The sequence below is a fragment of the Oncorhynchus kisutch genome, unplaced genomic scaffold (genome assembly GCF_002021735.2).
Source record: "Oncorhynchus kisutch isolate 150728-3 unplaced genomic scaffold, Okis_V2 scaffold1012, whole genome shotgun sequence".
Taxonomy (NCBI): domain Eukaryota; kingdom Metazoa; phylum Chordata; class Actinopteri; order Salmoniformes; family Salmonidae; genus Oncorhynchus; species Oncorhynchus kisutch.
Genome location: NW_022262957.1, coordinates 32,911 through 45,728, shown reverse-complemented (window position 1 = coordinate 45,728; position 12,818 = coordinate 32,911). Strand labels below are relative to the sequence as shown.

Genomic DNA, 12,818 nt, shown 5'->3' with positions numbered 1-12,818 from the left:
AAACGTGTGTTTAGTGAGTCCGCTAGATCAGAGCCAGTAATGATTACCAGGGATGTTCTCTTGATTAGTGAGTGAATTGGACCATTTTCCTGTCCTGCTAAGCCTTTGAAATGTAATGAGTACTTTTGGGTGTCAGGGAAATGTATGGAGTAAAAAGTACATTTTCTTTATGTATGTAGTGAAGTAAAAGTACAATTAGTCAAAAATAGTAAAGTACAGATTCCCTGGAAAGCTACTTAAATAGTACTTATAAGTATTTTTTACTTAAGTACTTTACACCACTGATCACAAACAATATAAAAAAACCACAATTAAAGTGTCTAATTTAGTCCCCTTTTAGATATGTATTCATTCCTCCTGTAAGACTCTGTGATTGCAATAGATGTTGATAAGTTTACCATATTTTTGATGTTCTCATTCACACAGGAGACAGACATGACTATCGTGGATCCTCTGGGGAGCCTCAACAACATCCTGATGCTGATGAAGCAGAGAAGAGTCTCTCCAGATCAGAACACCAGATGGTACAGCTTGGTTTGGTCTAGCATACAGCTTGCTCTCAGGGTCTGGTCTGGGCTTCTGTAAAGCACTTTTTCAACAGTGACATCAGCATCCATAATGATATGTGTCTGTGTCCCCTCTTTATGGTTACCAGGACAACGCTAGCCCCTCCTCCCTCCCGGAGTCCCCATTTCGTACCTCTTCCGGTAGCACCTTACTGCTGGGTAGGAAGAGGTTGTCTGTGCTGCTGGTGGACTGCAGGAAAACAATGGGGCTGAGTGGAACTGTGAGAGGAGGAGAAGAGAAGAAAGGATCAGATTTGACTCATCAAAGTAAGTGCTGTAGTTTAGTTTGAACAAATATAATAGATCTTCCCACTGGTATCTGTTACCAGGACAACCAGCAGAGTTCTGTTAGTTGACATGAAGATGGACTAGTATCTTTTACCAGTGGGGCTGTCCCCGACTAATACAAATCTTGTTTGACTTAGCCACCTGTTCTTTTCACCAATCAATTGGTGCAAATGTTAAACATGTATTTCTATATATACACTACCGTTGAAAAGTTTGGGGTCACTTAGAAATGTCCTTGTTTTTGAAAGATTATTTTTTTTTTGGTCCATTTTAAAATAACATCGACAATCAAAGCCACAAATGCTGATGCTCCAGATACTCAACTAGTCTAAAGGAGGCCAGTTTTATTGCTTCTTTAATCAGAACAACAGTTTTCAGCTGTGCTAATATAATTGCATAAGCGTTTTCTAATGTTCGATTCGCATTTTAAAATGATAAACTTGGATTAGCTAACACAACGTGCCATTGGAACACAGGACTGATGGTTGCTGATAATGGGCCTCTGTAGATAATAATGGGCCTCTGTGTAGATAATAATGGGCCTCTCTGTAGATAATAATGGGCCTCTAGATAATAATGGGCCTCTCTGTAGATAATAATGGGCCTCTGTAGATAATAATGGGCCTCTGTAGATAATAATGGGCCTCTGTAGATAATAATGGCCCTCTATGTAGATAATCAGCCATTTTCCGCTACACCATTAGCAATGTCTACACCGTATGATAAATGTAATGTTGTTTTAACTGACAAAAGGACATGTATATCCTAACACGATCCGTGTTGTAAACAGCATTCTGCATGAATTACGACTCTTTCAACTTGCAACAAAACAATTTTATGAAATCAAATTTTGTTAGCAATCAAACGTAGCTTAACACGGTCAAGTTCGGTTTCTGTGCAATCCTCAGACACTCTAGAAGGCAACCAAACATGTTTCATAATTCTACATTACGTATTGGCTATACAAGACCTGAATTAGCCCATGAAGGTTCTTGGACCAATGACCACCTATCGTTTTGAAACCTAGCTAGATAGCCAATGAGCTGGGATTTCCAGCAGTATGTGAACGCTGTTTGTAGGACAAACAGCCATCATGCTAGAGCTGTGCACAACAGAGTTCATTCTCTGGTGAAAGGAAACCAGATGCACGGTAGTTTACGTTTCACAGCAGTTCGTTCTCTTCTACAGACTTCTCAAGTCTGAAAAAGTTAAACATGGTTACTAAGAGTGGAAAAGCTCAATCTCAGTCCAAGTATAATCATTTTGATGATATTATTGCAGAAATTGACCAGGAGAGTGACACAGAAGGAATGGATGAGGACTCTGTGAGCGACCAGAGTTTTGATTCCAGCGCGGAAGAAATGTTTTTGGAAGGAGAAGATCCACTTTTTGATCAGTAAGTAAAACAAGTTTTTACTTCTCATGCTAATGCAGTTGTTTAAATGGTTGCATATTTGTTTATATATATACACACACACACACACACACACACACACACACACACACACACACACACACACACACACACATACACACACACACACACACACACACACACACACACACACACACACACACACACACACACACACACACACACACACACACACACACACATACATACACACACACACACACACACACACACACACACACACACACACACACACACACACACACACACACACACACACACACACAGTCAGAGTTTACATACACTTAGTTTGGAGTCCTTAAAACTTGTTTTTCAACCACTCCACAAATGTCTTGTTAACCTCTCTGGTACAAGTGCGTCCCACCTCGACAACAGCCAGTGAAATTGCAGGGCGCCAGATTAAAAACAACAGAAATCCCATAATTAAAATTCCTCAAACATACAAGTATTATACACCATTTTAAAGATAAACTTGTTGTAAATCCAGCCATATTGTCCTGTTTCAAATAGGCTTTATCGCGAAAGCACACCAAACACTTGTAAGGCAGCCCCTAGCCACAGAACCATACGGCCATTTTCCAACCAAGGAGAGGTGTCACAAAAGTCAGAAATAGTAAACCCGAATGCACAAAGTCCAGACAAAGTTTTAGAAAAGTACAATAAAAGTTTGTAGAAACAGAATAAACAGTATTATTCTCTAACATGCTAATTCCCATCCTGAACCCGTATGAAAGCATTCAATCACACAGTATGAACATTAACTTAGGTACAGTCTCTTTTTGCTGGGTATGTTCCCCAGCAGTATGTTTTCTCCACGTAAAATAGTCTTTCAGCCACTGGTGGCTTCACATCCCTTTCTGGGTGCGCTTTTGGCTCGGTGAGTATTCTCTCTCCTTCACCCTCTATGTGCATTTTCTGTGGCCTCAGTCTGTGTGGCTGGTAGATCTGGAAGAGCTCTGAGGTGTGTTTTGTTCCTTCGTACCTCTTCTGAGCCTGTGTCCACCACATAGGAGCGTGGGGCATCCGCTTTCCTCAGCACTATTGCTGGTGTCTTTGAGTTTGTAATCCACACACGTTGACCTTCGGTCAGCTCTGGCCTCAGCACGGTGTCACCTATTTAAAGTCTCCAGTTTGAGTTTGTTTCAGCCGTTTGTCCCTCTCAGCGAAGGCCTTCCTGTTAGGCCATCAGGGTTTAAGCTGAGCCTGCGAGACAGGCAATGGGGAACGCAGCCTCCTGCCCATCAGGAGCTCGGCAGGCGACGGCCCATGATGCAGTGGTGTAACTCTGTAAGCTAACAGAGCCCTGTATGGATCCTTGTTCTTTTTTCAGCAGTCCCTTGACTGCTTTCACAGCTCTCTCTGCCTCACCATTACTCTGTGCATGGTAGGGGCTACTGGTCATATTCTGCCTCACCATTACTCTGTGCATGGTAGGGGCTACTGGTCATATTCTGCCTCACCATTACTCTGTGCATGGTAGGGGCTACTGGTCATATTCTGCCTCACCATTACTCTGTGCATGGTAGGGGCTACTGGTCATATTCTGCGGCAAAAGCAGAAAAGGAGCTCGCAGAGAACTGGGGAGCGTTATCTGTAACCAGGACCTCAGCGACCCCTTGCCTGGAAAAAATTGACTTTAATAACACCAGCTGATGTGGTTATGGGTGTCTCTGCTATGTCTTAAGTCTTTGTTTGGTGGAAAGGCTTTCAATGGAAAAACAGCCTTTCAAAATAATAGTACTTCCTGGTTGTATTTTCCTCGTTTTCACCTGCCATATCCGTTCTGTTATACTCACAGACATTATTTTAACAGTTTTGGAAACTTTAGTTTTCTACCCAAATCTACTAATTATATGCATACCCTAGCTTATGGACCTGAGTAGCAGACAGTTTAAAAACCTGTCTAGGACAGGCGTTCCTCTAGGGAAACGTTTAATCAAAAATTGCCCGAAATGTCATTATTATAAATTAAATCAGAAGTGCAATACACCAAATGAAAGCTAAACCTCTGGTTAATCTAGCCACCATGTCAGAATTCAAAAAGCTTTACTGCAAATGCGATTATCGATCAGAAATAGCAATAAAATTCAACAATTACCTTTTGAAGATCTTCTTTTGGCAACACTAAAGGTCACGACAAAACAATAGTGTCGTTTTGTTCAATATAATCAATTTTTATAGCCTAACAGGAAACATTTTGTAAACGGCTTGTCGTAAATTCCGTGTCCTTCAACTTTGGAAGGACACGGACAATTCCAACTTTGGAAGGACAATTACATTTGAATTACTCAATCTAAACGGACGTTTATCGAGTCATGTTTGGTTTCATTGCATTCCTCTGTTTGTTAGTAAAACAACCACACTTCATGGTTCTTTTCCGGGACATATTGACCGAAAGGAACTGATTTGAACACGGCAAACAATGACTGTATTTCGGACCAATGACCACTGATCGTCTTGAAATCTAGCTGGGTAGATAGCCAATGAGCTCAGGTAAACGACAACATGTGATGGTTCTATCCAGGAAGACTATCGTTTGTGGGAAACTCAAGCGTATAGACAACCATTCGCCATTGAAAACTCTACGAGGCAGCCACGCTGGTAACGTGCAGCATTTCTGTTTTGAGAGCATTTTCAGAGAATAATTATGGCAAGTAAATCTTTAAAATCGAAGGCAAAGACAAAGTATACAGATCTACACGATATCATTGACGATATTGATAGAGATAGTGAGAGTGAATTACTACAAGATGAGTCAGACCAGACAGTGACTATTCTTTTCACTCTAAATGGAGAAGATTCTGTTGGATTGGTGAGTAACGTTGTTTGAAATGAATAATATCAAATATTATTCATTTGAGTTGTTTGAGATATATATATATATTTTTTGCCATATATAAAAATATGACGAGGACATGAAATATAAAGTACACATGTGTATAAAGTAAACATTGCTCTACATTGTGGGTGTATCTGTGTGTCTGTATATATTACATATATTTTTACATGTCCATTCCATGTTTAGATAAAATACAGCACCTCACCTTAGTGGATGTTTACTTACTCTATATATAATCTGTGTCTGTTTTGTCTTTATTTCACAGTCCCAGCGATTCTGATTGGGAGCCCATACTGCCAAGGTGCAAATCCCCCACTGAAGCTGGTCCATCCAGCCGGACCCCTGCTGTCTCCGGCACCACACCTACCCCCGCCCGGCCATCAAGAGGTGTGAAGCCGGTGACAAAGAAGCGGAGGAAGGGAAGTGTGGAACCTGCTGGCAGTGCGGAGGAGGGTCGTTGGCACTCTGTACTGGAGGAGGATGTGGCCCCACCACCTCCAATTTTCAGACCAAAGAGGCCACCAGGTCCTCAGCTGGACATGAACTCCAAGTACAGCCCCATGCAACTTTTTCAGTTGTTTTTCACCTCGGCAGTTGTTGATTCCCTGGTGTTGAACACTAATAAGTACGGAGCTAAGAAGCAGGCAGGCAAGAAAGAGACATGGAAGCCCATTTCCAGGTCAGATCTTTTTTGTTACTTTTCTATGGTCATTTACATGGGTCTTGTGAAGCTAAAAACCCTGAAGGACTACTGGAAATCTGCACCCCTCTATCAACTGCCTTTTCCCTCCACAGTCATGTCATGCAAAAGGTTTCTGACAATCTCACGGGCGCTTCATATCAGTGACCCAGAAGTTGATAAGGACAACGAGACGAAACGAGGCACGGCAAGGTTTGATAAGCTCTGCAAAATTAAACCTCTACCTCGACATCATTGAGGCCTGCAATACTTATTTGCAGCCTGCCCAGAACCTTTCCATAGATGAGAGGATGGTAGCCTCAAAGGCCAGAAATGGCCTAAAACACTACATGCGTAACAAACCGACTAAATTGGGTTACAAACTGTTTGTTTTGGCCGATTCTGCGTGTGCATACACGTGCAATTTTTTTGTCTATGAGGGTAAGAACAGTTGTGCGACCGGTAAGGGATTTAGCTATGACTCCGTTATGCAGTTATTAGATTTTCAGCTGCTAGGGAAGGGCTACAAACTGTTTGTGAATAACTTTTACACAAGCCCTACCCTGTTCACAGACCTGAGGAAGCTGGATGTGTGGGCCTGTGGCACCATTCGGACCAACAGAGTGGGCTTTCCGAAAACCAGGGTGAACGACATGCCTAAGCAGGCTGAGCGGGGTACCATGAGATGGATCCGTGAAGATGGCCTGCTGTTTGTGAAGTGGATGGACACCAGAGAGGTGGCGATGTGCTCCACTATCCACAAGTCCTTCAGTGGTGATCACGTCGTCAGGCGTGTGAAGGACGCTACAGGGGCATGGACCACCAAAAATGTCCCCATTCCAACTGCAGTAAAGGACTACAACAAGAGCATGGGGGGAGGTGTGGGCCTATCATATGCGCTGATAGGATACTATAATGTTCTCCACAAAACCATGAAATGGTACAAGACATTGTTTTATCATTTCATTGACATTGCTGTGGTGAATGCCTTCATCCTCCAGAAGGAAATGGCCAAGAGCTGTGGACAGCCCCCCATCTCACAGCTAGCCTTCAGAGAGCTGCTCATCCAGGAGCTTGCTAGCTACAGCACTGTAGCACCTTCATTCCCCTCTACCTCTGTCCCTTCTGCTCCATCAACCAGTGGTGTGCACATGCTTAAATTCCTTATTGCAGGCAGGAATGAGTGCAAAAGGGGCTTAGTAAGGAGGCTTCGTTGTGCTCTTTGCCACAAGAAATCCTCTGTCGGCTGCACCACCTGTTCAGTGACCCTCTGCTTCACAGCAGAAAGAGACTGCTATGGGCTATGGCATCAGCAGCACAATATTGTGTAGAGGGTCTTCACATTATTGAACATTGAGTGTAAATAATTACCCTTGTTATTTTTTATTTTTTGAAATATTAATTTTTTTCTTCAATTTTTCCTGTATATTTTTCCTATATATTTTTCCTATATATTTTTCCTGTATATTTTTCCTGTATATTTTTCCTGTATATTTTTCCTATATATTTTTCCTATATATTTTTCCTGTATATTTTTCCTGTATATTTTTCCTGTATATTTTTCCTGTATATTTTTCCTGTATATTTTTCCTATATATTTTTCCTGTATATTTTTCCTATATATTTTTCCTGTATATTTTTCCTGTATATTTTTCCTGTATATTTTTCCGGGTATGTTTGAATAATTGTTTTGTATATAGTTATTTGCATCAATGTTTCGATGTTCCAATTCGGCCACTTGGGTACATTTGGGAAACTTGTGAGGGACACCTGGGTGACTTCATGCTCAATGGCATGTACCTCACTCATTCCTGAAGGTATCTGTCTGAAACTTTGGTCAAATACTGTTGCCTACTTATGTTCTTATTTGAAATTAGCCCCAGTATCATAACTGAATGTTTGGCTGTTCTAGTTTATTTTAAAGATGCAACAACATTAAAAGAACAGAGAAACACCTGTGTATTTTCTTCTACCAGATCTATGGTGTTATATTCTCCTACATTCAATTCACATTTACACAACCTTCAGAGTGTTTTCTTTCAAATGGTACCAAGAATGTGCATATCCTTGCTTCTGGGCCTGAGCTACAGGCTGTTAGATTAGGGTATGTCTTCAGGCGGAAATTGCACAAAGTAACCCGAAGAGGTTTTTAATAAGGTACGGTAGGTTGAAAGGTTGGTCAGTTGGTTGGTAGGGTCTGTCAGCTGACAGACAGAGAAGATACATAATAAAGGTGTGGTAAAGGAGAGACTATGAGTAAGAAAGTGATCAGAGTAACCATAGCAACAGAGGACATGGTGTCAGCAGCAGCTCTCTACAAAACCTCAAATGTTGCATCACTTGCAGTGGGCCTCAGAGAGACACATCTAGATGGCCTCAAATCTGCCCTTGGACAGATATAAATGAGCTGTTGGCTAAATCTGGTGCTACGCATCACTTCTCACTTCTGAGACTTCTGACACCATTGAAATCAGTAGACATGAAAATTACCAGCACTCTTGACTCTGTCCTGCACCAGGAGAGTCTAATGGACGAGAAACTAGAGAGAGAAAGATTTGTCCATAGCATGAACAGTTACAATTGATTTCCATCCAGCATTATAGCATTTAATCTCACAGCACATTAGTTGTAATGTCTGAGATGAGAGATTCATCATACCTGCTCTTGATGAAGAGTGACCACTGATATCTCCAGATGTCAGGATGTTGTAGAGACGGTTGTGGAGGTGTTTGGGAATGTTGTGAGGTTTGTGAGGGTGTTTGTTGGGGATGTTGTTGGGAGGGTTGTGAAGATGTAGAGGTTGAGGGTTGTGAAGGTGTTTGTTGGGGATGTTGTAGAGAGGTTTGGGAGGGTTGTGAAGGTGTTTGTTGGGGATGTTGTAGAGAGGTTTGGGAGGGTTGTGAAGGTGTTTGTTGGGGATGTTGTAGAGAGGTTTGGGAGGGTTGTGAAGGTGTTTGTTGGGGATGTTGTAGAGAGGTTTGGGAGGGTTGTGAAGGTGTTTGTTGGGGATGTTGTAGAGAGGTTTGGGAGGGTTGTGAAGGTGTTTGTTGGGGATGTTGTAGAGAGGTTTGGGAGGGTTGTGAAGGTATTTGTTGGGGATGTTGTAGAGAGGTTTGGGAGGGTTGTGAAGGTATTTGTTGGGGATGTTGTAGAGAGGTTTGGGAGGGTTGTGAAGGTATTTGTTGGGGATGTTGTAGAGAGGTTTGGGAGGGTTGTGAAGGTGTTTGTTGGGGATGTTGTAGAGAGGTTTGGGAGGGTTGTGAAGGTGTTTGTTGGGGATGTTGTAGAGAGGGTTGTGAAAGTGTGTTCTCTATGTTGATCATCGGAACTCATTTGAAGGTAACCTATACACACAAATGGAAGTACGGAGGTAGTTTTGTGCCCCCAAAAATAAGGAGTTAAATATATGTAAAACAATATAAAATATTACCTGAGCTTTCTTATATCGCCTAGATAAAGGACAGACACTTCAAAGTGTAAAGCCTTATTACTTAAAACAAATATATAGGTATTTTTTTCCAGTTATAAAATGTGTTTTCAATGCATTTCTATGGGCAATATTAGTAAAGCCCAAATTCAATATTTGATTTAAATATATATAAATATATATTCAGTACCAGTCAAAAGTTTGGACACACCTACTCATTGCAGGGGTTTTCTTTATTTGAACTTTTCTACATTACCAAGAGTGTTGCAAAGCTGTCATCAAGGCAAAGGGTGGCTACTTTGAAGACTCTCAAACATAAAATATATTTAGATTTGTTTAACACTTTTTTGGTTCCTACATGATTCTATATATGTTATTTCATAGTTTTGATGTCTTCACTATTATTCTACAAAGCAGAAAAAAGTAAAAAATTATGAAAATCTCAATGAGTGTGTCCAAACTTTTGACTGGTATTACACATATATATATATATATTTATACCTAAAGGGGTCCTAGAATAAAAAATCAAACATCTAAATAATCCACAGTATGGCCATCTTAAAACAATTCCAACCAATAAAATACAGCTACATTTGGAGAGGACAGCATTCGGAAAATATTCAGACACCTTGACTTTTTCCAGATGTTGTTTACGTTACAGCCTTATTCTAAAATGTATTAAATTAAGTTTTTCCGTCATCACAATAACCCATAATGACAAAGCAAAAACATGTTTTTAGGAATTTGAACTGAAATACTACATTTACATAAGTATTCAGACCCTTTACTCAGTACTTTGTTGAAGCACCTTTGGCAGTGATTACAGCCTCAAGCCTTCTTGGGTATGACAACACAAGCTTGGCACACCTGTATTTGGGTAGCTTCTCCCATTCTTCTCTGCAGATCCTCTCAAACTCTGTCAGGTTGGATTGGGAATGTTGCTGCACAGCTATTTTCAGGTCTTTCCAGAGATGTTTGTCGTGCCCTCTTTATATAGCCAAATTATTTTTCACTCAGGATGCTCCGGTAAACAGTGGTTGTTGTGCACTGCTGCCACCACCAGGCCTGGAGTCCATTTTGACTTTGTTGATAGCGAGCCGTGTTAGCTAGCCGTGTTAGCTAGCCGTGTTAGCTAGTTGTCCGGCTAAAGACGTAGCAGCTAGTTGGCTACTGATCAACCTATTGTGTGTATTGAACATTCTTATTGGACAGCCTTACCTATAGAGTAGCACCACCACCCATCAGCCCATTCTCTTCTTGAAGTCAAAGCCCCAGTGTATTGTTGCTATAGGAGTTTATGATTAATAATCCTATTCATTTCAAGCCACACTAAGATGTCACCATACTTTTCATTTAAAGCCCCACTATGTAAGACATACATCATCAGAGTGGGCCTCCAATTTAAATGTAAACAATGGAGCAAATGCATCACATGTGAACATCACTTTATTATCAGAGGAGTGTATTATGACATCATATAGAACTACTCAGACATTCCAAATATCACTTGATTATCGGAGGTGTGTATTATGACATCATATAGAACTACTCAGACATTCCAAATCAGGCTTCATCCATATCATGAAGGTGGATATTGATACAACCATTTCCAAAGTCATGACCGGGCTGATGGAAACAGGATATGCCTGTATACGTTTCTAAATGCCGACAGACGATTTGTTACTTCGTTTGACATGGTGGGGTCTTTTTGTGTCAGTAAAAATGTATAAACGAGAAATGGCGGCATTAATCCTTTATGCGCAAATATCGATTTAATAACGATCATATCTTAGTTAATTTGGAGTCACGCGATGATATATTGTGTGGTCCTCCCACTACGATTTGGGAAACCATGCAGTTTATTAGGCTACAGATTAAATAAATGATGAACTTCACAGGGTGGTGAAAGTGCATGTGTTGAGCTTGATGCTCCTTTCCAATACATGTTGATGGTCTTCTTCTGGTGACATGATGATGATTGATGCTTGGTTGCCATTTGACAAATAAAATAATGTCGCACTCATCCATAATAATCTCATCATGTCGGTAGCCTACCAGCACTGTATATGTGAGCTGTTGGCTACAGAGCGCGTGAGCACGACAAGAGCACGTTTGCTATATAACTCAACGGTTTTTCAAAACCCTCAGTAGAGTTGAAAATGCAATGGAAACCCATTTAACTTGCATTTTTCATTCAGTACATGGGAATTCAACAGGAAAACATTTTTTCCGTGCACCACGTCATCACGCAAAGACTTTTATCCGCAATAAATATGTTTGATGCAAACGTTTCCGGTGGGAAAATGCGTATATTGTTTTATGCAGATTTGAGAATATTCACATGAAAATCTGTCGCAAATTGCATGGAAATGTAGCTACTAATGTGGATATTGATCCAACACCTGCCGCTTATTCAAACCGTCCCACTGGGCACAGACGTCAGTTCAACATCTAGTTTCTATTTACATTTCTTTGATTCGTCAACTAAAGTGAATTCAACATGAAATCAACACAAAATGTCCACCGTCATTGGATTTAGGTTACCAGTAGGGTGAAAAACAAAATGTCACCAGTCAGCGGTTACCAGTTGTGTGAAAATTAATAAAAATACCTTATGTAGATGGATTTTTACATCCAATCCGTTTTCCACATTGATCAAACATCATCACTTGGATTTGTTTTGTTCAAATCAAATGTTATTGGTCACATACACATGGTTAGCAGATGGTGTTGGTCACATACACATGGTTAGCAGATGTTATTGGTCACATATACATAGTTAGCAGATGCTATTGGTCACATACACATGGTTAGCAGATGTTATGGTCACATATACATGGTTAGCAGATGTTATTGGTCACATACACATGGTTAGCAGATGTTATGGTCACATACACATGGTTAGCAGATGTTATGGTCACATACACATGGTTAGCAGATGTTATTGGTCACATATACATGGTTAGCAGATGTTATTGGTGACATACACATGGTTAGCAGATGTTATGGTCACATACACATGGTTAGCAGATGTTATTGGTCACATACACATGGTTGTCAGATGTTATTGGTCACATACACATGGTTAGCAAATGTTATTGGTCACATGCACAGGGTTAGCAGGTGTTATTGTGAGTGTAGTGAAATGCTTATGCTTCTAGATCCGACAGTACAGCAGTATCAAACAGATGATATCTAACAAATTCCACAACTAAACCTAATACACATAATCCAGTAAAGGAATGGGAAATATAGAAGTAGAAAACATGGATGAGCAGAAACACAGCAGCTAAGATGCAATATATAGTGAAGAATAGATAGTGAAGGATACAGTATTTACAGTTGAAGCTAAAGATTACATACACTTAGGTTGGAGTCATTATAACTCATTTTTCAACCACTCCACACATTTCTTGTTAACAAACTATAGTTTTGGCAAGTCGGTTAGGACATCTGTGTTAATGACACAAGTCATTTTTCCAACAATTGTTTACAGACAGATTATTACACAACCCCAGTGGGTCAGAAGTTTACATACACTAAGTTGACTGTGCCTTTAAACAGCCTTGGAAAATGCCAGAAAA

At 40.5% G+C, this 12,818-nt stretch overlaps 1 protein-coding gene across 1 annotated transcript; it reads left to right on the top strand.

The window, feature by feature from the left end:
- Nucleotides 1–789: 789 nt before the first annotated feature.
- Nucleotides 790–6,827, top strand: LOC116364156 (piggyBac transposable element-derived protein 4-like). Its single transcript, XM_031817393.1, has 3 exons — nucleotides 790–833; nucleotides 2,136–2,250; nucleotides 5,394–6,827. Exons 2-3 carry the CDS (start codon nucleotides 2,165–2,167, stop codon nucleotides 6,064–6,066), a joined length of 759 nt encoding a protein of 252 aa, XP_031673253.1. The 5' UTR covers nucleotides 790–833; nucleotides 2,136–2,164; the 3' UTR covers nucleotides 6,067–6,827.
- The last annotated feature ends 5,991 nt before the right edge of the window (nucleotides 6,828–12,818 follow it).